Source organism: Sapajus apella, unplaced genomic scaffold (assembly GCF_009761245.1).
Source record: "Sapajus apella isolate SASKATOON/1434 unplaced genomic scaffold, GSC_monkey_1.0 scaffold65, whole genome shotgun sequence".
NCBI classification, from domain to species: domain Eukaryota; kingdom Metazoa; phylum Chordata; class Mammalia; order Primates; family Cebidae; genus Sapajus; species Sapajus apella.
The window spans coordinates 3,159,403-3,187,301 of NW_022437005.1; the positions used below are offsets into that span (position 1 = coordinate 3,159,403).

A 27,899-nucleotide genomic window follows, 5' to 3' on the forward strand; every position below is an offset into this window, starting at 1 on the left:
TTTTTTTTTTTTCTTTTTTTTGAGACAGTCTCACTCTGCTGCCCAGGCTAGAGTGCAGTGGTGCAATCTCAGCTGATTCTCATGCCTCAGCAACCCTAGTAGCTGGGATTACAGGCGCATGCCACTACACCCAGCTAATTTTTGTGTTGTTAGTACAGACAGGGCTTCACCATGTTGGCAGACTGGTATCAAACTCCAGACCTCAGGTGATCCACCTGCCTCAGCCTCCCAAAATGCTGGGATTACAGACATAAGCCACCACGCCTGGTCTATATATTTTTACCCAAAGAGCAGTGTCCTATAGAACACAATTCTCTGCTTTTTTTCTTTTCCTTAATATATCCCTACCTGGGCATTGATGGACAGCTGGCAGAATACACCATCCCAAGCTATGCCACTTTAGCAAAGGATTATTTCTGAGCTAACGACACTTGAAAAAGAGCAAATGCAAGAAGGGCATTCTAATCTCCCCTTTTCTTTCTGGAAATATGAGATAAAAACTCCCATGTGAAAGATGCCTTCTCTGTACCATTAGAAAGGAAATATTCTACAGTAGTAAGTCAGAGCCAAGAGAATTCTGTACAAACAGGCCTTGTTAAAAGACTTCTTATCTTCCTTGAGCTTCCCACATAGTTTACTTTTCCACAATTGACTCTCTTTGTTCAACCTAATATAAAAGCATTTAGGTTTTGCCACTTCTTTGGGTCTTCATTTGCTTATGAAGGCTCCCATGTCATGTAAAATTTATATATATTTGTATACTTTCCTTCGGTTTATGTCTTATGTCAATTTAATTCTCAGACCCAGCTTAAAACTCTACAAGAGAAGAGGTAAAATTTTGCTTTCCCTGCAGCATAAAGATCTTCCTTATTATTTCAAAAGGCTCTTAGTATTCTAGTGACGGATGTACCATAATTTATTGAGCGAGTTCCTCAATGATAAACATCTTGGTTATATAAAAATATCTTACCATTATAGCCACTGCAATAAATAAGCTTGATCGTGCATAACTTTGTGTAAAAAATATCCGTAAGATAAATTCCTTTAAATAGAATCTCTGGGTAAAATGGTAAATACATTTGTGATTTTGATGAGTATTGCCAAATGGCTCTTCATGGAGTTGTACTAATTTAAACTCCCTACAGCAATATATAAGGGTGCCTATTTCCTCACACTTGTCAACAGTGTATTAACAAACATTTTGTCTCTAGGAAAAGTATCTCAATAAAGTTTTACTTAGATTTCTCTTATTTTGAGAAAATAGTTTTGACATATTATTCATATTTACTTTTCTGCGAGCCACATAGTTGCATACTGTTTCCATTTTTCCATTTATTTGTAGGAGATTTTTATATATTAAGATAATCATCTATTTATTTGAGATGGTCATCAGAATGGGTGTTAAATAGCTTTCAAAATATATAGAAAGAAAAGGAAGCCCAACTATAAATATACTCTAAGAGGAATACAAATATGCAGGAAAAAAAGGTAGAAAGAATTAGAAGGGGTTAGGATAAGTGGGTTAAAAAGGAAGAAAGACAAAGTTTTCCTGAGAGTTAAACACTGAAACTTGGAAGAGAGAGATAACAATATCCTACAGAATAGGAGACAAGAGCGTATGTTAGTTAAGACAGGCTAAACAGCTATAATAAATATACCCCCAAATGCAACAAAGCAAATATAGTAGAAATTTATATCTTGCCCAGTGAGTATCTGGGGCAGGTGGCTCTCTCAATGTGGAGATTTAAGGACACACATCCATCCCCCAGGGTCTTTGTTATGGTGTCTTTCTACTTGTGGACAGAAAAGAAAGTATGGAGCAGGTGCGCCCACTTCTTAAAAACAGTGGCCTTCAAATGTTTTGCTTCACCTACACTTCTATTGCACTGGTAAGAATAGTCGCTATTCCACACTTCACTGGGTGGGGAGCTGGGATAGAAAGAGCCTGGCTAGTGACTACTCTTTCTATGGAAGTAGGGAACAATTTTCGTGGACAGCTAGCCATCTCCAACACAACTGGCAAGAGACACAGAGAAATAGATTACGTACCCAAGACTCACAGAAATGAGGCATTTAAGAGTAAGCAGAAGGCCTTACCTGGCTTCACAGCCCAAGATCTGAATGGTCAGATGCTTGTGGCCCGCCCTGCTGCTGGGAGCGTTGACAGAGCTGTCTGCTGTGTTCCCTATCTTCTCCTCAGTGTATAAAAGACTGGAGCACAGCAGGTACTCAATAAATTACCTGTTGAATAAAATTCACACCAAGAGGAACCAAAGCTGAGGCTGAGGATGGCGAAGAGCACTGCCCTGCCCAAGAGTTGCTCTGGCACTGAGGGCCACAAGGCCACTCATGGACTCAGGCCCATCTTGCTTTTCCAGGTCTCTCTTTAGTCTTGGCTCTGAGATTTTCTTGTTTGACTTGGAGACCACCTCAGCATTTGAGCTCTGTCTCCAATATTTCCAAAGAAGCTCAAAGTGTTTGTTATAAGCCCTTAAACTCCTAAAGATGTCTCTCTAAAAGTCTTGGATTTTAGTATGAGCAAATAATAATTTCAATTTTTAAATCTTTCCATTCCTCCAGTAACTCCTCCCTAATTCCTGCTCCTTCTCTTACCCCTAATCCTAAAAAAAAAAAAAAAAAAAAAAGTTAGGCTCAAACAGAACATGAAATTGGAGAATTGTCATTCCTATTCCTTCCCCCAAATACTTTGGTCCCATTAAATAGCATCATAAACAAGGATGAGTTTATCAGCAACAAGCAGGCTAAATCCTGTCCATTCACAACTATCTCAGCGTCATGACCTACCATCGTAAACTCAAGATTCATAATATGTGTTACAGCTCCCCCAGCTGCAGTCACAATCCCGGACACGAGAGTGTGTACCAATGCCAAGGCCACCAGCGGAGGGTGCCTCTGTCTCATCAGAGCTACCTCTGAATTTTTAATTCTTTAATTTAAAATGGGATGTTTTACACAGAGGAAGTCATCAAAGCTGTATGAAGCAAAACAGAACAAGCCAGTACCCCAAAACCTAAAATGCAATGAAAAATAAATAAATAAAAATTAAAAATAAAAATAAATAAATACTGATGCGTTGCACACAACACACACACACACACAAACCAAGTCAAGCCAAGGCGTAGCTCGTTATCGCAGAATTGACATGGCGATGATGATGCCAAGGTTTCTGTAGCATACGGAAGAACAGAGATATACTTTTGGCTTCTGCCTTAGCTCACTGTCATCTGGATTTGGGGCACATAAAACTCAGGGATCACTAAGCATCCATGCTGACCAGGTGAATGCAGTGAGGAAAGGCCACCAGAAAGTGGAAGAGAGCAGCAGACATTTCAAAGTATGTCCTGTGTCAGGAAGCATGTTGGGTTTCTGGGGCGTTATGACCGTATGTAACCACCAATACAAATCTGGGAGGCGCTCTCCACACTTCATAGGAGAGGCAGTGAACGTACCTGTTATAAACAGCTCTACAAAATATGGATGCAAAACAGGTCCACAATCCTTTCTTAACATCCCTTCAAGACACGGGACTTTAAATCTAGTTTCATATTTGGAAACTGTAATGTGATCCAGCAACCCTAGATTATGTGGTCCCTCATCAGGGCCTGAGGGAAACTCCACTGTCATCTGAAAGTATTTCTGCAGCAAAACACAGAAATATGCTCAATGAGAGGGATACATGGAAGTTACTTTAAAAACCTGATATCACTTCTGGCCATGTTTTTCTTCCTAATGAGACTATATCAAACTTGGGGGAAAAAAGTCTAACTTCCAAGCATTCTTGGGATTGGAATTATAAATTAAAATCATGGACCTTATTTTTTCCTCTTCCTATGTGATCTCCTACCATCCTTCCTTCTTTCTCTACTTTCTCCCCCTCTTCCTTCCTTCCATCCTTCAATCCTCCCCCTTTTAATTACTAGAGTATGTTCTGTGAGATTATAATAGGTTTTATGTCTACCCACAATCGCTCCCCCTTCCTCCTCCATCTCAAACAAAGAAATCAAAAACAAACAAAAAAAGATGCCATGATCAAATGATTTGGAAAAATTAGGAGATAAAATATATATCTCTACTGCAATAACTATAAAAAACTTCAGTATTATAAAGTATTTTGTTAATTTCAAAAAAAAAAATTAGAAATATGGTGTATTTTTGACCATGGACAGCCATGATGCACTTTTGAAGAAGGTGCCCCTTTCTTAAACAATCCACGGAATGAGTCTCCCTGTGTACTGGGGATAATCCCCTGTCCATGTTCAGAACTTAAGGCTTAATTTCATGTATTGGTTTTGGAGAATTTAGCTGTGACCTCTAAAGAATCCTGTTGCATTGCTGAAAGCTGATACTTAGGTTTCTCCAGAAAGATCCCGTATTTTCGGAGTCTTTTACTGCTAATATTATAAATTTTTAAAAAATATGTGATGAAGTATAAGTTCTTTACTAAGGTAAAAACTACAGTTTCCCACTTTTTTTTTCTAAACTTTGTGCATCACAAATGACTCAGTCCTTTAAAAAAAAAGTGGTATTTGGCATTTCCGAAAGAAATTTATCACCAGATTTTGGAGAGACAAGATGTTCTAATAAGGATTCTAGTCAGAAATACAGAAAATACAGATTCATCCAGGGCTTTGAGAGTAATGTGTTTAAATCAACAATACTGAAGCTTATTATCAATTATAAGGTCCTCATTTTTGGAATGGCAGCATTACATGTGAGAAACACAGACATAGACACACACACACACACACACACACACAGTCTAGGAAAACTTTTCATAAACATAAGTAAATCATCAAGAAGTATGAAAAACAATGTGTTCTTGGTTTGCTTTTTAAACACAGAAATGGTTGTAGAAATAAATATCTAACTCTCCATAGAAATTCCAGAAAAATTTTCACCGTGACCTAAATGGTGGCTCAGGATTCCAAGATGGCAAAAGTGGAAACTGTCAGATCTCTCACGGCCTCCCTTCAGAACTTGCACACTTCACTTCTGTGGCATTTCACCAAAGAAAGTCTCCAAGTAAGCTGAGATGTCCGATGGGAGAATGGAAACTCACACTGCGTCAGGGCACGTAGGATGAGAGGAATTGTTCTGGACATATTTGCAAACAATCTACAGATAATCAGGCTTAGGAAAACTGTGAAGGCTTTTGACAAATACTGCCCCTTAGAAAGAGGGCACCAGTGGCACTCCTATAGGCGTGGGTCTATCTGTTCTATGCATTCTCTAGTGGGGTACCAGAAATATCTTCAAACTTTTATCAGTTCAAGGTATTGCAAATGATACTCCAGAAATAACTTCATTTTTAGTTTTTACTTTCTGATAAGGTTGAACATATATTGATCTGTCCATTGGACACTTAAATTTCTTTTCTTATTAACTGTATCTTCATATCCTTTGTCATTGTAAAACTTAAAGAATTTAGAAAAGCAATTTAGAAATGGATTATGTGTCCTCTTCATTAATTTGAAAGAGATCTTTACACATAAGGTAATTCTTTATCACATATGTTGCTTTTTTTAATCACATATGTTGCAAACTTTTTTCCAGCTTGCGCTTTACATTGTTTCTGAAGTAAACACCATCTGCATCCTTTCCTGTCAACATCCCCACCTCATTCAGGCCCAGCTAATCTAGATTTACCTGCGCATTCAGTCCCGAAGGCACATCCTTAGAGCAGGCTCCTGGACAGGTCAGCCACTCTATGGTGTATCTAAAATCCTCACTTACAGTATATATAATCCACCAATCCTTCTGTGGAGCAGATATTCAAAAGACGGAAATCCGTCTATCAAAGTCCGCACTCCCGTTTTTACCGCAGGATTATTCACAATGGCCAAGCTGTGGAATCAACCTGAGCCCATCAAAGAATGAATGGGTAAAGAAGAGATAGCATAAACACAGTGGAAAGTTTTCAGCCATAAAAAGAACGAAATCCTGTCATTTGCAACAACATGGATGGAATTGGAGGCCATTATGTTAAGCGAAATAAGCCAAGCACAGAAAGACAAATATTGCACATTCTCACTCACGTGTGGGAGTTAAGAAAGTGGATCTCACAGAGGCAGAAAATACGTTGGTGGTTATTAGAGGCTGGGAAGGGAATGGGGGAGGTGGGAAAGGGAATGAGGGGGAGAAAAGAATATACATGTATTTATTACCCCTGAACTGCTCACTTTAAATTGGTAAAGATGGTAAATTATTTCTGTACATTTTACCTCACCAAAATAAAATAAAATGCTAGTTTAGGAAGCTCGCTCAGGGGATAGGACTGGGAGACGTGGCTCACCATGGGCTGCGTTTCTGGAGTTCAGCGTTCCCACCAATTATGCTGGATACTTTTCTGGCTTAGACTGGATCTGGGAGAAGGAGTGGCAGGCTTAAGGGTGTCTCAGCAGAATTAACACAGCAATCAGAATTCTTTATCATCCAGTGGGGAACCAAGGTGAGCTTGCTCTCGAGGCCCTGGGATGATGCTGTTTCTGTTTTCATCCATGCTTGAGTTACACCTGGAGATCATCAGATACACCTGGAGATCATTGGCTTCTCCTTCCCAGGCTCAGAGCCTGCCTAGTACGTCCCAAAAGCCTCGTTCACTGGCCTGCAGATAAGTCTCAACTCTTAGAACCTTTTCAGGCTTGGAGCGGATTGAGCAGTGGCTTGAGGAGTCTGGAAGCTCTGCAGTACAAATCAGGCTTCTGTGATGCAGTTTTCGTAGTGAGGCTACAGTCCCCAGTTAGTATCAAATACTAACCTAGGTGGATTAGGGTTCTCCAGATTGACAGAACCAATAGGAGACAGACAGACAGACAGACAAGTGGATAGACAGATGAAGATATATGAGGGAGGGATTCGTTAGGTGAATTGGCTCCCACAGTTATGGAAGCCAAGCAGTCCCACGACAGGACATCTGCAAGCTGAAGACCCTGGCTCAGTCTAAGTCCAAAAGCCTCAGAACCACGGAAGCCGATGGTGGAACTCTCAGTTGGAGGCCAAAGGCCTGAGAACCTGGGGGCCACTGGTGCAAATCCTGGGGTCCCAAGACCAGAGAGCCTAGAGTTCTGATGTCCAAGGGCAGGAGGGGAGAGTGTCCCAGTTGCAGGAGAGAGAGGGAGAAACTCCTTTTCTCTCCTTTTTTGTTCTCTTCGGATTCCCAGTTGATTGGATGATGCCCACCCACACTGAGGGCCCATCTCCCCGACTCAGTCCACTGACACCCATGCAACTCCTCTGGAAACCCTCACAGACACACCCACAAGTAGTGCTTTACCAGTTCTCTAGGTGTCAAGCTCTAACCCAGTCAAGCTGACACCTAAACTTAACCATTACACTCAGTGCTGCTGTGAAGATGTGATGTAATTAAAACTCCTAATCAGTTGACTCTAAGTCAGGGAAATGATCTTGGAAATTTAGGTGGGCCTGGCTAAAGCCATTGGAAGGCCTTAAGAGGAGGATTGGTGTATGTGTGAGAGAGGGAGTGAGGAGAGTTCCACTTGTGATGACAGCTTTGGGGTCTATGCCTGCGGAGTTCTATTCCTGCTCCACACTCTTGCCTTCCTTCATGCTGCCTGATGGATATTGGATCTTATATGGATATCAAACTTGCTTAGCCAGCCCACAATTGCACAAGCCAATTCCTTGTAAATAATAAAGTGCATCTATTATAGCTAGATACAGCTTCTAATTTCATCCTCTTTGGGAGATGGTCTTACGCCCCTGAAACCTCCATTGGACAGGATGCCTTAGTCAGTGGTGTCCTTGGGGTCTCTGTGGGCCTGGATTTTGAATTCTGTCCCTGAGTGGGCAGTGGAGGGAAAGATTAGAAAGGAGAGAGGGCCTGGGCCCAACCTAAGCCTGCAAACCTCCTGATAGACTGAAGGAAGGAGGAAAGGGACAGGCTGACTCATCTCAGTCTTTATTTGATGGTGGGCCATACAGGAGGCATGAACAAGTGTCAGGAGTTGAACTTCAGCAGTGGGAAGAACTGGCTCTAAAGCACTCCAACGCTTACCTTCCCTCACCCACATCTGTTTGGTTGTTTGTAAACCTAGGCCATCTCTCCTCCCTTACAAACCTCTGGCTGAGAGTCCCCTCCCTGGGCCTCTGCCAAACCACATCCTCTTCTCCCTCCAAAATCTGATTTCATGCCCAGTGAGCCATGACGGTCTCCCAGGTTGGGTCCGTCTGGTTGCAGAGTGTGGATTCCAGACTTCCTAGAAACTCACTGTCTCTCTTCTTCCATGTTCCACAGATGTACACATTCATCCGGCACATCTGGAATGTCTGGGAGGCTCCAGTTACAAATCTCGGCTTTACCCTTTGTTTGGGCCTTTTACTAGAACAAGAAATAACAATGCATTTAGGAGCCTGGAAGCAACTCTCCACCTTTGGGGGCTGAAGGTAGCTCTTCCAGTCTGTTCAAGCTGAAGTAAGTCACCGAAATCTTGACTTTTTCTTTTCTTTTACAAACTGACTGGCCATAAATTTAGGCCAGCTTACAGTTTTAGAAGGTAGTGAACTCTGAAATCACATTTGATCTCCATTCTATGAAATCCTGTTGATTCTGCCTCTGTAGATGCCCACCCTTTCTTTCCATCCCCAAGAGGCTGCCCAGCTGAGGTTCCCATCACCTCTGCCCCTAACTTTTCTCATTCTGTTCAGTGTGGGTCCTCAAGTCTGTTTCTAAGTAGCAGCCTAAGGGATTCTTTTTTATAATGTAAAATCAGACATCACACCCACCCCAAAACACACACCTTTTCCCCATCATGAACGCATGTGCCCACTCCCCCATCCCAAACACACACACCCATTCCTCCATCCCATAACATACATACTAACTCAATTTATTTGAACATGCCAGGCACTGAACTAAGAGAACCAAAATAAAAATAAGAATGTGGTATTGTCCTCCCGGAACTCACCACCAGCGTGGGAGTCAGCCAGGGAAGCAGAAGGCTACCAGACAGTTGTTAAACTGCATGAGAGTTTAATCCCACTGAGTCTGAGTGAATCTAACTCCCTAGGCCCAGTCTTGCCTAACTTGGCCTCAACAGCCTCAGCGTCACACGAGCCCTCCTGCAGCCTCATCACTGGGCTCCTGCTGGCCCTAATGCACCAGGTCACCCTCAATCCTCCTGCAGCCTCATCATTGGGCTCCTGCTGGCCCTAATGCACCAGGTCACCCTCACTCCTCCTGCAGTCTCATCATGGGGCCCTGCTGGTCCTAACACACCCAAATCACCCTCACGCCTCCCTCAGCCTCACCACGTGGCCCCTGCTGGCCCTAACGCACTCATGTGGCCTTCACCTTCCACTCCTGCCTGGAGAACCCGGCCTCTGTCACTTTCCAGTGAATTCCTTCTTGCATTCTCAGGTGAATTTCGTGCTTTTGCCTCTAGGAAGTCTTCCTAGAAACTTGCGGGACTGGGGTGAAAGCCTGCTGAATCCCTCTTCCAATAAGAATCATGCTGACCTAATCTGGGCCAATGTTCTTTTAGCCCTGAGATGGTGGAAACATTTTGAACACTCACAGGGAAGAGGCAGGGGAAGGAAGAAGGGAGAGGAAAGAAGGAGGAGAGAAGGCGAAAGTGGGAGAGAGGGAAGAGTGTGGTGTTGGCTAAGTCACCGCTCTATCTACAGCATTCAGTGGGCACCTCCTGATCTTGAAACAGTAGCCGCCATATGTGTGCTAACTGGCTGTGGGAGGAGACAGCTTCTTGAACAAATTCGAGTTCCCATGAGAGTCAGGCCCTGGGGTCTAAGCTCACAACAGGGATTTTGGTGGCAAAAGTTTTGTTTTTCCCCCACAGGACTATGCTAGCTGTCTTCAAAAGGAAGAAAAAAGAAATAGGCACGGTGTGGAACGCAGTCATTAAGTCGACACATTTTACTGAGTAAAATTACTGAATAACTCACAGACAGTACGACTCACCCTTTCCAACATATGGTTCTGTGAGTTTTGGCAAACACAAAACGGTATTCTCACCCCAAAACATCCCCTCCTGCTGCCCCCTGTAGTCAGCCCCTCCCCCGCGGCACCGCCCACTGCCCTGCTGGCACCCACTGACCTGTCTGCTGTCCGTGTGGTTTTGCGTTTTTTGAGTTTGTCATACAAATGGAATCTTACAGCAATTACATGAAATAGTCATCAGGAATTTACTGCTTGAGCCAGTTCTCTAGTGCTTTTTTCCACTTTCTTTTGCTGCATTTTATTTGACCGTGTCTGCATCAGACAATGACACATCATCATCTTCTCCAGAGGAAACAGATGTTAGGATTTCCTTGACATCACAAGTTCTTACTGGAAACGCCAGTGTGTGGACAGTGCTTGTAGCCTAAGGGCAGGTCCTGGGGCAGTCTTTGATCATACCCTCCCCCACCACTCTTTAGCTGATGTGGGTAATGGAAGCAGCCCGGGGGCCTCAGTGGCATCACCACCAGGGGTATGGGGGATCCTCAGGCTGGAGCAGAATCCTCCACCCCACTCCCCTGTGACTGGCCCAACTGATGCTTCCCTTCCCATCTTCACAGGAGCACTCAGGGACCTTGGAAGGAGTCTATGCATGTGAGAGGCTTAAGCTTAAATATCATGTTAAAACTATCTCTGCCTTTGACTTTCCCTTAGGATATCACAGAGGGGCTCAGGAAGCAGCAATGCCCCCAAGCTTCCACGGATGCTTCACAGTGTTTACAACTCTTCAACACTGCAGTGCAAAGATGGCACGTCAGCCATTCTCAGCCCTTCCTGCTCACAGAGGAGGAAAAACGGTACAACTCAGACACCTGGATTCAGAATGAGAGACTTTCGTTCACAGGGTGGCGGAAAAGGAAGATGAATCTCAACGCTTGCACAGATTTCCTGGATTATCAGTATTTCGCTATTCCCTCTCTATCAAGCGGGTGGTGGTTAGTTACAGAGACCGCTGAAAATATGTTTTCCTCTATTCAGACTGCCCCTGCTGAAGAAACCTCACTGTCAGCTGAGTTCCCCTGAATTCATAGCTGTGTTTTTGCCTTGTCTCCACTGATAAGCCCTGTGACAGTGCGCTTCTCAGATGGCAGGCAGAGACCATTACAGCTCCCGGCATCTTCACTGCAAACAAGATGAAGCTTTCTTTTTGATCAGATGTACTCACAACTACTTGTCATCCTCACACCCATGAGTTGATCATCTGTCATCTGTACTAGGAAATTTAATGAAAACAAATGAAATTCCTTGAGCTTCCTGGAGAGTATCTATATTGAGAGGAAGACCAACAAACACCAACCCAGCCACTGTGGGCTGCATGGAGGGGTGAGTCCTTAACACAAGCAAATGCTAAATGTTCATTTCATTTCCTGAGGATTTTATTTCATTTGAGCCCCGGAGCTAGAAGGCTTTTCTATGCCATCAGAATTATTTCTTGTGATGTGGCCAGTTCTCTTCCAGAACACATTTCCTATATAATTCCTCCACCTCCACCTCCTCTCCCACCCCTTTGATCTACCTTTTGGCATAGGTGAGCGGAAAAGCTCAAATGGGAAGGCAGCTCTTAGATTCATGGCTTGGCAGAGCTGGCCTCACATCAGAACAGCAGTCATGCAGAAAAACCAGTCAGAGGCTGGGAAAAGCAAGACCAAACTATGCCTCCTGTGTCTTCTTATGGGATAGGAGTTATCTTCAGGAAATAGCTACTTACAAGTTCTGAAGCTCAAAACAGTCAAGAAAACAGCTGCTTCAGGTCTCTGAAGGTCAAAGTCATGCCCAGTGCCAGGAATGTTACAGTTGATCTTGCCTCAGAGAACTAACACAGAGAACTAACTTATTTCTTAGGTGAGTGGCACTTCAAGTCATTTGGGTAGGAGATGAACCTGCTCACCTTGAATGGCGAGGCTGTGGGGAACAGAGACAATTCTAATATGGATTAGCAAAGGATTGCTGACAGCTGCAAGAAGAGCATAAGAAGCCACTGCATTTCCTCAGTAGTATATAACTGCGGGTCCCGCAGCCCTGGGCTGTAGAGCTTACTTCCCAAGGGATGCTCAGGAAACATCCTCATCTTTTGCCCACAGGGACTATCCACAATGTGGCTCTGCCTCACATGGCCATGGAACTAGAGCGAGTTCTCCCAGATGCATTTTCTTAAGTTACCGAAGCAGCTTTCTTGGTCATGGAGGGAAGAAGAGAGAAGAAACTTATCATCGTAGTCCAGGAATGGGTGTCCTGGGATGCTTGGGTTCCTTCTCTAAAGCAGTCTTTGAGCAATTCTTATCATCTCAGGAAAACAAGCCCGTGGCACAGTCTGGGTGAGGCAGAAGAGCACGTGGGCAGATGGACACTGTACGGTGCAGCCACCCCATGGCCATGGCTGCTGCTTCAAGAGAAGAGCGTCCAGTCCCCTGTACCACCTGATAATAGTTTGGGACACATTTGGCCCTTGCTGGGTAAGCTCCCAGAGGGCAGAGGCCATGCAAATTAACTCCCAGGCTTGGGTGTCCCTGGCCCAGCAACTGGCATAGGCAGTAGCTCCAGAATGCCCAGTGATAACTGTGGGGGGCTGGGGTACTTGGAGGGTTACAGCTTCCAGTTTGGTCTCCTGGAGTTAATGAGCTGATGAGGGTTAGTCTCAGCTTCAACCGAAGCAAAAGCACAGGGTGCCAATTAATAAGCTCGTATTTTCCAGCTTCAAACCCACCCTTCTCTCCTCTGCTATGGGATGCTGGGGCTGGGACCTGTAAACCTGATTCTTGCTTTGCCAGATGCTCCCTAGTAGGCTCTGCCAAGACAGGCACTCAAGGGAGAGCACAGGGCTGGAGGAGGGAGAAGGGACCTGCTCCTTTGTATTTGTTGCCTGTTCCCGAGAGCAGCCTCCAGCAGCACTTCCTGCCTGCTTCCTTTTCCTCAGGAGATCACTTCCTGTTCTTGTCAGCATCATCTCAGCCACACTTCTTCCCCCAGGCAGTGCAAGTGCCTGCCAGGAGCAGCAGCTGGGTCTAGTTGCAATTTTCCCATTTGCCAACAAGCTTCATTGTGCCCTGACCCTCAGAGATGCCAGCACACCCCCTCAGGGGCTGTGGTCCCAGCCCCACAAACCCCTCCTTCAGCTCAGAGACACCAGCACCATTGGCCGATGTCCCCTCCTCCCGGGGGTGAGTTTCAGCACTGTGGGGGCTTTTCCTCCATGCTTCTGCATATTAATAATTCCATGCTCCCCCAGCCCCAAGAGAGGCAGATGCTTTGCATAGTTATAACCTCTGTGACAATTTGGAGTTCTCGTATTTTTTTTTCCCTTTTCTGTTAACTGTAATTATTTTAAATTCTGTTTATGAAAATAACTGGTGTGGCTTCTACTTCCTGCCTCACCCATGACTGATGCAGTCAGCATTTTTCTCTAATCCAGGCAGTGGCAGGGAGCCTGCAGTTAACACATAACGTTGAGACTCAGGTCCCAATTAGCTTTGTCACTTGGGTAAGTCAGAACCTCCTTCACAGATCGTTTTTCATTAGACTGTGAATGGCAGCCATGGGCAGAGTACAGCCTGTGTCTATGACAGCCGGGGCCTGGGTGGACACTTTTATTCTGTAACCTGAATTTCTTTTGGTGGAACCTGTCTTCTCCATTCACATCTATCATGTCTGTCTAGCCCCCGAATGGCCCCTGGATCCAGATTGTTTTCAAGGCTCCTTCTAGCTCTGACATTCTTTCGTTTCCAGCCAGGTGCAATGCTGTCCTGCTCATGACCTGTGCTTTTGCTGGGAGATTGGAGAATGTCTCACAAACCAGTACAGGTGATATAACTGCTGCCCCACCACAGAAAGAGGAAAAAATGCAAGAAATAACTGGTCCTCCTGTCTTGGTCACTCTGAGAAGTGCAGACTCCCTGGAGGTATAAAACAACATGCTGAAGTTGTGCTCTTTGGGGCCCTGAGGGGCTGCAGCCCATTCCTCATCTGCCGTGGTTACTGCTTTACCAGCAGATTTGCTGGCACAGATGGAGACTTTCCCCCCGATTCGAACATGAAACAATGGCCTCTGGTGGAAGAATGGTTGTGGTTTTCTGGAAAACTAACAGGGCTTTTGCCACCCCTAACCATCATCAGGACCCCTACCCAGCTCATCAGGGTCACATCCCGTGTGTAGGAAAGTGGCATGTGGAGATGGTGTGGCATCTTACTTGATGTCAAAAAGTAGCATCACGTGCAGTTGGAAAGCCCTATAGAGTCCAGCTCCTCCTTCTTCGGGCCTTTAACTTCAATAGATGTGTCCTTGGGCAAGAACTACTCAGAGAGATTACCTTTGAAGGATCTTTATTTGCACCAAAATAAACTCTTGCTTTAGCACTCTGAGAAAGAAGGCCTTTGAGGCGGAACAGCTGTGAGCATTATCAGGATCAGGGAAAAGGCATGTGGCTGTTTGGGAGACACAGAGGCTGTAGAGAAGCTAGGCACCCCCTCCCCACCTGATCACTCCCCGCCACCCCCATCCTGCTGCAACTTCTCCTCACCTGAGATGTGGCCTGGCCCCTCAGGGCCTCTTGCTTTTGTGGGAAGCTGTCACTTGCTGCAGCCACGGCCAGTGGTAGTCTGTCCCCCACTGGTGATGATGCCATCGGGAGGGACTAAGAGGACCTTTTCTGCTTGCACCAAAGTGAGAAGTTAGTTCACCAACTGTTCCAGTGAATTCATATATTAAGTACAATTGTCCTTTTGAGTAACAGCACTGAATTTATACAAACTGGACCATGCCGACATTTTTTGGAGGCCCTAGGTTAGGGCCTACTTAAATGCCAGGGTTTTGGTCTAGGTCCTGTTGCTTGCTGCACAGAAAGCCGATCATTGAGATGAGTACTGCCAGGGAAGAAGGCTTTAATTGGATGCTTCAGCAGAGGAAATGGGAGATCAGTCTCAAATCCATCTCCCTGACCAACTAAAATTAGGGGTTTATATAGCAGGGAAGAAATGTAACCATAAAACAGAAATTAGGGTGCGGTATCAAAGTGGAGTTGTTCAACAGGAGGCAGATAGTCACTTGGGTAGTCATACTGGGTGAGGGGTCTATGTCTCCTTATCCAGATGTGGTAATCTGGTGAAGTCCAGCTCCTTGATGTCATCTGGGAGGACTGATGGTTGGTTTCCTGAGAAAGGAACTCAGATAAGACTAATGTAACTTTCTCAAGTTTTAACTCTGGGAGGATCATTTTCTGTTTATTCAAAGAAACCATAAACATCAGTTCTATGGGACCATTGGTCCGGTTTCAGTATCAGCGTATCAGCCATGTGCTCCATAGATACTGACCTGCTACTGCTTCACTGAACCACACACTCAGGGTGGCTGAGCTTTTGTGTTCTATTCCAGCAAAGGGGTTCTCTGTAAATGCAAGACATGGATTGAGCAACCCATTTCTGATGGCCCCACACAGACACATCATATTAACATGAATTTATAGGACATCCTGTTTAATCTAAAAATAATCTTTTCATTTATGGGCGAGGCAGAGACGATTATGTTGAGGCCCAGAAGGTACACAGATTATTTGATGCCTCGGCATCCCTGGGCTTAAGGACACAATGCTCTTGTGCAATCGCTGGTCTAAGCCAGAAACTGAGCCCCATGGCAAGCACGTAGCTTTGTCATAGCTGTGCCTGCATGGGGCTTTTTGTCTTCTGTTCACAAAGCAAGGATTAGTTAGGAGCCCAAAGACAGGACAGAAACTTTACTTGGGCCTGCTGGCTGCTGCAGTACATAAGTTGGACACACTGTGGCTGGGCATCTGAGGGTGTGAGGAGATCATGCTTCTCCACGGCAAGAGCCTGAAATCTCTTGAACTGAGATTTGAAATCAGAACTGAGTTCTGAGTTCTGAAATCTCAGAACTCCAAATGCACCAAAGGTCAAAGGAAAAGGGCAGAACAGCCACCCCCTGCATGGTGTGGAACAGCACTCTCCACTCTGATCTTGTCCTTGCTTAATATTTATTTGGAAGCTTGTTTCTTTCTCCCTATTATGGGTGAGTTTGAAGGCTGAGTCTAGGTGGTCATGTGCTCTTATCTTTCCTCCTCCAGGAATATCCTGAAACAGTGGTAGCTGATGGGAAAACATGATACCCTTTACAAAACTCTGGTCAGCAAGCTTTCAGGCGCCCTTTAATCTGGCCTCTACCTGCCTCTCCAATCCTACCCTCTCCTGTCGGTCTCTTCATGTCATAGCCAGGGTGGGCGATTTCTGCCGTGCAAGGTCTTTTCTCAATCTGGGCTGATGTCTCTGGCACTCACTTCTCATCTCTTAGGTCTCAGCCCAAATATGGCTTGCCTGGGAGCCTCTGAGCTTCCCGGACTAGACTGTTTCTCTAGCACCTGCTCCCCAGCATCCTTGACTTTTCCATCAAAACATGTATCACAATTTGCAGTCATACAGTTGTGCAATTATTGGTCCACATCTTGAGTGGAATGGGAGCTCCCAGAGGGAGGACCTCTGGCTGCGATGCCCATGTTGCCCACCTCTGTGTGTACAGCACTGGGCCCTGGGCCAGGATATAGAAGATGCTCATGAATGTGTGTTCATTGACTGAACGGTGGATTGCAGGGCTCCGATGAGGAACGAACTCTTCTCTAACAAGGAGTAAGAAGGACATAGCCAGCTTGCTCTGCATTCTCTGTGCCATGCTCCTTCTCAACTAGGTGGCCAGAGGATCTGCATGAACGGTCAGAGTTCCCTTCCCTCGTCCACTGCAGGAGGAGGGGCTGGGGAGGCGTCCATGAAACAGATCTACACAGGTGGCTTCAAGCAGGGCAAGCGTCCTCCATTCTTTATGAACTTTCTCAGGCCAACTTCAAATACCTTGGACATCTCACTGTCCTTGTCCCTCCCAGCCCCCAGCCCCCAAGGGGTACAGAGTGAGAGAGGGGCCATGGGGGCGGCAGGCAGGGAAGAATGGCATACTGTGTATGCTCATGAGATGAGGACCCATGCTCAGCAGCAGGCTTGAGGTGTGTGGGAGAAGACCCTGGCTGGCACCAGTGTCTTCTGAGCAGAGCTGCACACATGGGCAACTCTTCCAATGCCCAACTCATCCAAGCTCTTCAGCTAAGAAGTCTGAAGGAACACTTCATGTCCCACACCCTCAAGGGAATGCTGTACTCTTTGACCAGAAATTCTTTACTAAAAACAAGTACACAGAGATGTGCTGAGACACTGTTGCTCTAGGAGAAAGCACTGAAAACCCTTCATAAATGTAAACGTAGCCTTTCCCATTCACTTGTAAGGGATAAGTAGCCAGTATTTTAATCACTCTGCAGCTGAAGACTTGCACCCTCTGTGGGTCAACTGTTCTTATGACATTCCTTGAAATCAAACTTCAAGTACTACACCAAAAAGCCATTTGTGATGGGAGCCCACCCCACTCCTTTCCCTTGGCTTCTAGCTCGTTTTTAGGAGAAAAGCTAATGGAGTTTAGAATAATCAACCAAAGTGCAAATATTTTTTTAAAAAACCCTTAATTACCACAAACTGGTGTTTCTTATTGTTCTCAGTTGTTCTTTTCTCTGGAGATAGTCCTGGCAGCTTTGACATAGCAGTTGTAGCCGGCCCTCCTTCCTTCCTTCTGCAAGAGTGGGAAGGAACACTGGAGTTGCAGGAATGGCAAACCCCAAGGCTGTTCTCCAGTGAGATGCTCTCAGGCACAACTGTAAGTGCTACTGGAAAGACACAAACACTTCTGCAAATATTAATTGTGGAAGAGAATTTGAGGAAATGAATTCTGCTTTCAGGCAATGATCTTTAATTATATTTTACACATCCCCCCCCACCCCCCACTGGATTTAAACTCTGGAGAAAGGCTTCCCTCTTTCTGGTGATATGTCTTGATGTTACCAAACCATTTCCTATATTTTAATCTTATAGAACTTTTTGCATTTTCCTTTATGCATTTCCCATCTTGTACCTCATGCACTTCCCCATCTTCAGTGTTTACAGAAAGATGGCTTATCCATCTTTTGGCAAATATATCCATTTGTCTCTCTCTGAATGGGCAAGAATCTGCCTTTCCAGCCATGAAGAGGGGCAAAACCAAGTCCATAAACTTCAAATTCCCAGTGTTAAAGATAAGCCTTAGGAAAAAACCTCATTATTTCCTTTTCAAATAAAAGAGTGTATTTCAAACGAGGATAGTCAAAGAAAGGACGTTTGCATTTAGTCAATTTTGCAAGAGACACACAGGAGAGCTTTCTAGAAAGGCATGGGGCAACCTTGGGAGATGTGCCAGAGCCTAGTGCCCGGAGTTCCAGGATCATAAGTGCATAAATGTGCTACTTGCAGGTAACAAGGATGAACTCACATCCTCCAACTCCTTCAGTTCAGTCAACTGCCTTTTTGTCCCTTCTACCATTTTAAAGTTTAATAGGGTTCTACTGGTCTGTAATAATGAACAATTTTTTTTTTCAATTTGAAAATAAGTCCCTAGGTGCAAAGTTCAAAATTGAGTACTGTGAAATCATTTCCCATCTAATGAATTGTCATCAGCAAAAGCAGTCTCAGCAGAAAAACAAAAATAACAAACAAAACCCAAAAACCAAGAAAGTCAATAGCCAGGTCTTCTTGTATGTGAAAAGAGTCTGTTTTGGAAAGGAGGAATACACAAGGTTTAACTTGTCAAGAATGAGTCTCCGTAGATTAATGGTCTTTAATTAGATTTCCCAAAATATAAATCACCTGTCATGGTAAGCTGAGTAAAACTAAAGCAGTTAATTTTGCCATCTCACTGTCCTTGTCCCTCCCAGCTCCAGTTAATTTTGCCATGAATTTATTTTGCCTAACTTTTCTACTCCCCTTCTTTTATTTAACATAAAAAAAGACCTTTCAGATAAAATTGGATCTGAACCCCTCCTATAGGTGTGTAAAATTAAGGGAGGAGAAGGGTCTCCTGTGGCAGAGATGTTCAACTGTCAACTAATGACACTTCAAGGCAACATTTTAATCAAGGCAACATTTTAGGCATTTATAAATGAGAGTGTACTTGAAAACCTAATGCTACTGTTTGAAGCATGTCAGGCCTGAATCGCTATGCACATTCTTCGAGGGGACGAGGCAAGCTTTGTGGCAGGCTCAGATATTGGTAAGGAGCCACATCCCCTTAGCACACAGCTCCCCATCTCTGAGTGCCCATCTGAGGAAATGGGGTCTCGCGATTATGTGCTGCAGGAGATGTGTCCAGAAAAAAAAATCGTGTCTTTAAAAGTTGAATCTAGAACACCAACATGACCTGCACCACAGCTGCTCCCCGAGGGGGCCTGCACCGTGAAAGCTTTTGGCTGCTTCTGCCCAGACTTGGACACATAGGCTGCCTATGGCTCTGAGTAGATCAGGGCCCAAATTGGGCAAAAATAGCTCTTTCTGTATAAAAATATAAATAGAAGTGGCTCTCGGGTGGGATACCCTGTTTGTGTATGTATCTTCAAGGCATTCCCCTATTATAAGCCATAGAATCTTCTAGATGCCAGTCCTTGGGGAAGCCAGTATGACTTTGTTACTCCCTATTCATATGCCAAAATTAATCACAGGGTTAAATTTGAATCTTTCTAATTCGGCAATAGCAAGGTCGAAGTGGGAACTGGGCAGAAGATTACCATACCAGTGATTATAAACAAATGTGGTACACATATTTATCATGCAAGCAGGACTTAGGAGGGAATGCCAAAACTACTTAAATAAAAAATTGTTTAAATTCCTTAGATTTGTCCAACTGACTGCAAAACTATTCATGTTCATGGCACTTCCATTTGAATTGTCTAAAGTGGTCAGCTTGGCATTACTTTGTTATTTGATGACTTCAAAGTAATAAAATCTCCATTTGCTAATTTTCTTTTACTCTTTTAAATTAGTCCAAATCAATGGAGTTTCCATTTGTTATCCTAACTCTGTCATTTGTCTTATCTTCACTCCAGAAAGGAATTCTGTTATTTGTTTAGATGTGACTTTTCATTTGCTTTTCAGCTTTCCCTCATGTTTTATTCAGAACCAGCTGCCTTTGAATCAGACTGGAAGAATGTACTTCACGTCCACACACGAGGCCTGTAATGAGTCCGAATGAAATGGCTTATTCCTCTGCTGTAACAATGGGCTGGAATGAAACTCCAGAAACCATCCAGTGCCACAGCTTCATTTTCAGATGGGGAGACTGAGGCCCAGAGAGGCAAAACGACTTCCATGTTAGAGCCGGCTCTAGCCAGAGCTTGCTAGCAGTGCTCAAACTCTAGATTCAACTGTCTTTAAAGTGAGGATTAGAAGGATCTTCTGATTCCTGCACTTCTTACAAACATATGTCTATTTATTCTTGCCAAGCCATTGTGTGATTTTAACAAAACGCTTGCCAGGAGCCTAGTCTCCAAAACTGGCCTCAAAGGCCAAGAGATGGATTATCTGGTCAGTTTGAAGAAAAACCATTTAGTTTACTCAGCAAATGAGGGACCATCTTTAGTGCTTAAGACTCCTCTTAAATAAATGACCTATGGTTAATTATTATCCACCCAGGTCTTATCCCTTAATCTCTAGTTTGAAATTCTCTGGTAGTAATTGCTCCGAAACCTATGCCTGTAATCACAATTGCAGACAAAAGCAGGTCCTTCTGCAGCAAAAATATCATTTTTTTCACACTAAACTATGATATTTAATTAGTGCAATAGTTTTCCTCCATATAGGGAAAACTGCATGTTTACACATATTTTTTAGGATTGGAGAACTTTGTTGTGAAGGCATACTCTAGAAGTCTGAATGTAAACAGGTTCTGTTAACCATTCATTTCTGACTTCAATCTTTACTATCACTGCATCTTCTGTAACACAAATGCTAAGTTATACATTATTTATCTTTCCAAGCACATTAGATCAAAGTTTAAACAGACTAGTAGGAATGATCATGTCATAGACTTAAAATAAACTGAGCTACAGGGTAGATGCCATAACTTCATTTAATATTGATAGCAGCTCAATTTAAATTTTCAAAAAGCAAATACATTTAACAAAATTTGGTATGATTACATATTTTGATGGAACTATTGTACAGAATGTGTACATATATAAATCTACAGACAGAATTATATACATTTGAGTATATACCACATACATATTTTTCCATTCACATTTTTTGTCTTTAGTAAAACAAAGCACTTTTACTGTAGACAGAAGTGCAATGCTACATTAAGTCCTGAGTAATTTAAGGTATCATCAATAAACTGCTATAAATTCTAGTTTTCCAGCTAAAGACCCAGTAGATTCTGTAACAAAAAATGTGAATGAAATAATACTTAAAATTATGACTTTAGCTTTGTGTTCATTTTGTGTTTAGCAGAAAAAGCTCCAGAATGCACAGTAGTAGCCATTTAGATTTGGGAGAACGTTCTTGAATATTCAAGGTTAAATAAATATCCTATTTGTAGGGATTTATAGAAATTTTAAGTGATGTTGTCTACATCCAATTTGTCAAGCATGGAAGACCCTAGTCATGATTGGATCAAAAATCCCTTTTGCAGAATATGAAATTCTGTGTAAACATCAGTGTTTAGGTTTTATATAAAACTTCTGATTCAAATAAGGGAAAAAATACAATAAAATAATTTAAAATGCTTTTCTTGGAATACAGCCAGCCACATGGAAGGAATATAAAAAATATGAGTACATTTTGGTGAGAGAGGAAACCAGATGAAAGTCATTTAAGGGTGGTCTGATAAGCCACCCATTTTGGGAGGTCCCAGGCTGGCTTGGCTCAGGGAGCCCACAATGGCCAAGCCACCTATCTTGCCACAGGGGACGAAGTTCACTGCGCAGTGAGAAGGAAGCTCTGTAGGAAAAGGCCACGTTCAACCGCAATGGAATAATAATGAATGCCTGTCAGTGTCACATCAGCAGGCAAAGCATCCCATCCCCAAACTCAGGCACTAGGTATGAAAACGCGAGGTGGCCCGGGCCTGCTGCTGCACGTCTGCCTTCAGCAGGAGGAGGCAGACCCGGATCCTCGCATGGGGAGCTGCCCTGCATCGGAGCCTGCTTCGATGAGAAGGCACTGCTTTGGGGGTTCCTCCGTCACCCCTGGCTCTACCCCGTCCCGTGGCTGCTGTAGTCAAAGACACCTTTCTTGAAGAATGGTGAAAACTCACAAATCGTATGTTTCGAGAGAGTCAGCCCCACTTTGTTGATGTGGAGGGGAGATGTTGCGGACTGGAGCATCATGCTGAAAAAGTCCCTGAGGTATTTCTGTGGAAGAGACAAGAGTTAAGAACACAGTCAATTAGGAGGCCAAGGCCGGTGGATCGTTTGAGCTCAGGAGTTTGAGACCAGTCCAGGCAACATGGAGAAACCCCATCTCTACAAATAATACAGAAATTAGCCGCATGGTGGTGCACTGAGGTGGGAAGATCACTTGAGCCCAGGAGATGGAGGCTGCAGTGAGCTGTGATTGTGCCACTGCACTCCTGCCTGGGTGATAGAGCAAGACCCTGTCTCAATCAATCGATCATCCACTCAATCAATAAAAAAGAACACGGTCAAGATATTATTGGGAGGAGTCAAGAAGAGGAGAAGAAATGTCCAGAAACAACTTCCCATCCACCTGGAAAGTGCTATCATTGTCATTAAAGCCAGAGGGTGAGGAATGTCCTCCACTGTCTCAGTTATCATCAGACCAACCAGAGAAGACGGAGCCACAAAACACATATGCACAGGAGAAATATCTTTGGCTCAGCACTGATTGCGGATTCAGGGCAGCGCTGCCTCAGGTCTACGGCAGACAGTGCCCAGCGAAATACCAAGGGTGCCAGTCACAGGGGATGTGCCTCTCAGCCACAGTGTCACTAGTTCATCTCTTATTTAAAAAAGTCATTTCCCTGGTCCCCCCGCGCCCCGCCAAGTTACTCATTAAATAGAAAGGCGATTAAAAGGGAAAAAAAAAAACAGGGCTGGCCATCTGTACAAGGGTAAATGTGCTGCTTATTGGTATTTTGAAACTGCATGGTCAGTATCTGCTTTGAATCCTTCTTATAAAATAAAGGAAAAGAAATACTGGGGACAAGAGGGTCAGTTCCATGCACTGAAATTTACAGATCTTTTTGCAAATCCTATAAGCATCAACAAAAAGGAATCCTTACTAAGATTAATTGCTGCAGACCCCTGCTGCACATGTTTGTCGCAACATTATCTGCCTTTTTTGGCACCGAGAAAGCAAAGCATGTGTGAGACTAGGCTCTGGGAACTGGGGATAAAATCAGACATGGGAGCTGGAGGGATGTGTTAAAGGAAAAGAGGGCACACAAGAATAGGCAATATATTTTAGGCCAGGCAAATCTCATCTATAATAGAAAATGGGCTGGAGGGAAGGAGTTAGACCCAAGCCTTTACTATTGTCTCAGTGAGCTTAAAAAACACAAACAACCCTGGCACAATCTTAGGAATTAAACAAGTAATTTTGCACTCTGAGTAACAACAACAAAAAAATCTATCTAAGCACCATGGCCTAAGCCTGGAGCAGTAGTTCCCAACAAGAGGCAGTTCTGCCCCACAGGGTGTTCGGCAGTGTCTGGTGACAGTGTTGAGTGTCACCTGGGTGTGCACAGGCAGTGCACCTGGTGGATGCTGGCCAGGGAGGCTGCTAACATCCTCCGACCCACGGGACAGCCCCTCTGACAAAGAACTATCTGGTCCAAATGTCAACAATGCCACAGTTGAAAAGAGGAAGTAGAAAAAGTAGAATTTAGCTACCTCTATGAATTGCCAACCTGAAATTTCAGAAAGGAGACATTCTACTCAAGGAGAATTTGTTAATTCTCCTTCAAAATATTAACAAGGACTACTAACAAGAAAACTTGTAAAATAACTTAGTTTCTAAAAATCTTCTAGTCCAATGTTTTACACTTAATGGAAGTAAAACTGATGCATGATAAACTGTACATATATACATATTTTTTAGACGGAGTCTCACTCTGTCTCCCAGGCTAGAGTGCAGTGGTGTGATATCGGCTCACTGCAACCTCTGTTTCCTGTGTTCAAGCAATTCTCCTGCTTCAGCCTTCTGAGTAGCTAGGACTACAGGCATGTGCCACCATGCCTGGCTAAATTTTTTTTTTTTTTTGTATTTTTAGTAGAGATGGGGTTTCACCATATTGATCAGGCTGGTCTCGAGCTCCTGACCTCAAATGATCTGCCAGCCTTGGCCTCCCAAAGTGCTGGGTTACAGGCGTGAGCCACCGTGCCCAGCCAGATAAACTATATGTTCTTTAAATGTATGACTTCATGAGTGCTGACTCGTGTGAAACTGCCATCAAATCAAGATAAACCTTTGCACCCCCTTCAAAAGTTTCACCTAACTTTATGCTATCCTTACACTTTGCCTGGATTCACATTATCTTCTGGTATTACCCAGTTCCTGGTAAGGAAGCTATTGCCAGGAAAGGTGAGCAAGGCTAACAATCTAGAGAGAAGACTTGAAAGCAGGTATTCTCAACTCAGATGCTTTTTCTTGTTCAATATCCCTGACTGACTGGTCTCATGGTACCCTCTCAAAAAACGATCCTGAAATTGAAATTAGGTGTAGGTAAGAAATTATGAAAATCAACTGCTGAAAAATGAGGATCTTAATCTTAGTACTTATTTTCATCAGAGAGGCCAAGGGAGACTTGACTTCCACTTTTCTGGGGGAGGGGACTCTGAGAATATCAACTTTAGAGGGACTTGAGTTGCATCAAACAGGGTCACCAGTATGTATCACAGACTACATTCAACCAGCCAACGCTCGTGAGGAAACGCATGTGCACAACTGATTGTTTGGGAAAGATCAAGGGTGAGATGATTCAGACAAAGGGAGATGCAGAGCTTGCTGCTTTGTGCTTGGAGCTGCTACTCCTTCACGTTTAATGCAGGGATAGAGCAAGGCTCGCTGCAAAGGCATCGTCTCAGGTAGCTCCTGTGGGCTTCGGCTTCAGGTCTCCCATAGCCTGCATCGACAGGCAGACGGATGTTCACAACAAAGTTGCCTTCAAGATGAACTCCGACAGACTGGAAGGCAATTTAAATCTGGGAGCAGATGTTGTATCGGCATTTGTCATAATTAGTACACAAAGTAGCGTCCCTTTAAAGGGCCAATAAAGCCTAAAGGGTATAATGAGAAGCAAAAGTTAAAAATATAAATGAAAGGAAAAGAGGAAGTATTGGTGACACCCGCCCTGCCAGAGCACCACCATAAAAAGAGAACAATACATCAACTGCCAGGTAATGCCTTCTTCTTTAAGTAAACTCGTTAGTGAAGTTTGACAAAAACTCCAGATAGAGTGATCTGATTTGACTAATCCCAAACATTACAGAAGAGTTTTCTCTTTGCAAAACAAATTTCTGCTTAAGGAGAATTAGGCAGCTTTTGCTTCCTTTACAAAGCCTGCTTCCTTGGCGCAAAGAAATGATTTGATTAGGAAGCATTCTCAAAGTGCTCTAAAGTCTGCTAGGGCGAGGCATGACCTTGGGTGGCCACGTGCAGAGCCACATGCCTAAAATGGGCTGAACAAATTCTGGAGAATGAAAAGTCCAAGCAACTGGGGCTACAGCTGGGCACACAAGATAGAACTAAAATTCTAGAAGGTTCTTAAGGTCACAGACAGCGTCTCGTTCTTCTCTGAAGCCCCCCATCATCCCTGGAACATCGCCAAGCTTAGGAAAAGTGCTGAGAAGAAGCCTTGCTGATTTTAGTTAGTTAACTTTTCTGAATTGAAGTATATGCCCAGAAAACCACACACCACAAGTATACAGTTGAATACGTTTTCACAAATTAATGTATCTATGCGATCAGCACCTAGATATAAATAATACAACACTTCCAGCTCCCAGGCAGCCCTCCTAGTCCTCCCTCCTGCAGTAAGAACCTTCCCTTAAGGGCGACCGCTATTCTGATTTCTAGATTCGATTTGCCAGTTTTTGAACTTCAGGTGAGTGGAAGCGTGTGGGATACACGCTTGTGTCTCATGCCATGTCTGTGAGATTCGGCCCTCCTGTGTGCATAGCTGTGGTCTGTTCAGTACCAGCACTGTGTGGTATTTCACATCTGAACACAACCACTGATCAGCTTTAACATTGGGACAAGCCTTGGTCACCACTTTCGTCCTTTAGTCTGAACTCTTCTTCACTCATGAAATTACCTCCCAACATTACCGGTGTTTGATGAGTCAAGTTTATCACTATCCTTCCAATAAAGAAGTTTCCCATGGAGATTTACACTCAAATCTACGCTTAGCCAGTGCACTACAGCTCTGCCGTACATACTTACCTCGCAACACAGATTCTATTAGTAATTTTTACTGCCTGTCTCACAATGTTTTCCACAGCATCTGTGGCTGGAGGGAGAAAACGAAAATGCCCCTGTCAAAGCTATTCCTTGTCGTTGACCCCAAAGTCACCCTAGCCCTCCCAGGATGTAAAAAATAAGTCCAGGTGTGAAGCTATATCTCCCCAGGTCAGCACACTTCATAAAAGAGCACTGCAAAAATTGAAGGACATTAGGAGTTTAAGTGACGTACCTGGGTCAGAAGGGCAAAGTGGGAAAAAGATTCATGAAATCCAATATCCAATTTGTTTCTGACTTTTGCAGGATATTTTCTCCATTATAAAAAGAAATAAGAGCAGGCATATTTAAATCTCTAGCACGTCGGGGACCACAGAAGGCTGGCAACCCTTACTCACTTGGTGGACAGTGACACACCTGAGTCTTCGCTTTGTCAAATGCCCTGCATCAGGGCCACTGAGAACAGCAAAATCACGTCCTAGGGTTGCGCAACATTATGGCCCTGACTTGGAGAGTTGGAGGAGGAAAGTCAGATTAAACCAAATCTTCGTTCAATACGACTGCAAACCTGAAATGAGATGGGATGGAGCCAGAGGGGGCCTAGGAAAGGGTCTGTCTGACTGAGTGATCAAGAGAAAGAGAAGAGTCTGGGAAAGGGGGCCACAGAGAGACAGAGGGGGCTGTCTAGGGGAGGACAAGAGGAAAAGGGCTGGGATTGGGGGAAGGACAAAAAAGGCGGAAATAAAAAGGAAAGGAGCGTGACAACTTTGGAGACAGGCACCCATGATTTATTTGTTTACCAAGCTGGCAAAAAGAATTTAAGGATAATAAGAAATATATCAGACATCTATCTCGGTTATTTACTTTTTGTGACCTGGACCAACACTGAAGTATAAATAAGGTGTTTTCTTATCAATATTTTCAGAAAATCAAATTTAGATGGTTAATCTTTATGGCATATTTCAGTGCTGACACAGAGTACCTTGATTTCATGAACTGCCTTTCTTCGACAGGTTTTGGGCATATTTTATTGCTCAAGGGCAGTGAGCAGGCAGTATAGGTAACTGGGAGACATGGACCCCCATGGGTCTGTTGCAAAGGAAGTGTGACCTTGGCACATGATTCTCCCCAAAACAAACATACTGTACAGGACTATGAGCTTTTAAAGTGGAAGCCAGAAGACACGAGCAGAAGGGTGAGGGACGTGCTGGTATCATAGACACCCCAGACTCAGGCTCCTGGCTGCCACCCACAGTGCCCACCATCCCCCACTTCCCAGTCGGGTCTCCTCTGCTGAGCCGTGGTCTGTCACCAGGCAAGTCTGTCTATACTGAGCATCTTAGCTGCGTGGATCAGATGTACTGGCTTTCCCAGGCCTGACGATGCTTTTGTGGAGAGCAGTGGGCACTGGTTCTCCAGAGGTGTAGACACCTTACAGCCAAAGAGCTAACCAAGCTACTAGCACTTGGAGTCTTCTGGAACCTAGGGTCCTTTGGGGGATACCTCTTCCAGGTTGTGTAGCTGCTGTTATGGGGCATTTTCAAGAGTTTGAGCAATTCAGGAAAGCTGGGCAGGCTCCGGAGAACCT

General features: G+C 44.1%; 1 protein-coding gene across 6 annotated transcripts in view; it reads right to left on the minus strand.

The window, feature by feature from the left end:
• Positions 1-14,485: 14,485 nt before the first annotated feature.
• Positions 14,486-27,899, minus strand: part of KIF16B (kinesin family member 16B) — a 302,210-nt gene continuing 288,796 nt past the window's right edge. For 4 of the 6 annotated variants that reach the window (XM_032248037.1, XM_032248034.1, XM_032248036.1 and 1 more), the window contains one exon: positions 20,946-22,245. In XM_032248037.1, the coding sequence (XP_032103928.1) occupies positions 22,087-22,245 (159 nt within the window). In that variant the 3' untranslated portion in view covers positions 20,946-22,086. Of the gene's footprint in view, positions 15,139-15,868; positions 17,604-20,945; positions 22,246-27,899 lie in introns of those variants that run through there. The other 2 variants (XR_004259830.1, XM_032248035.1) reach the window with 2 other exon arrangements.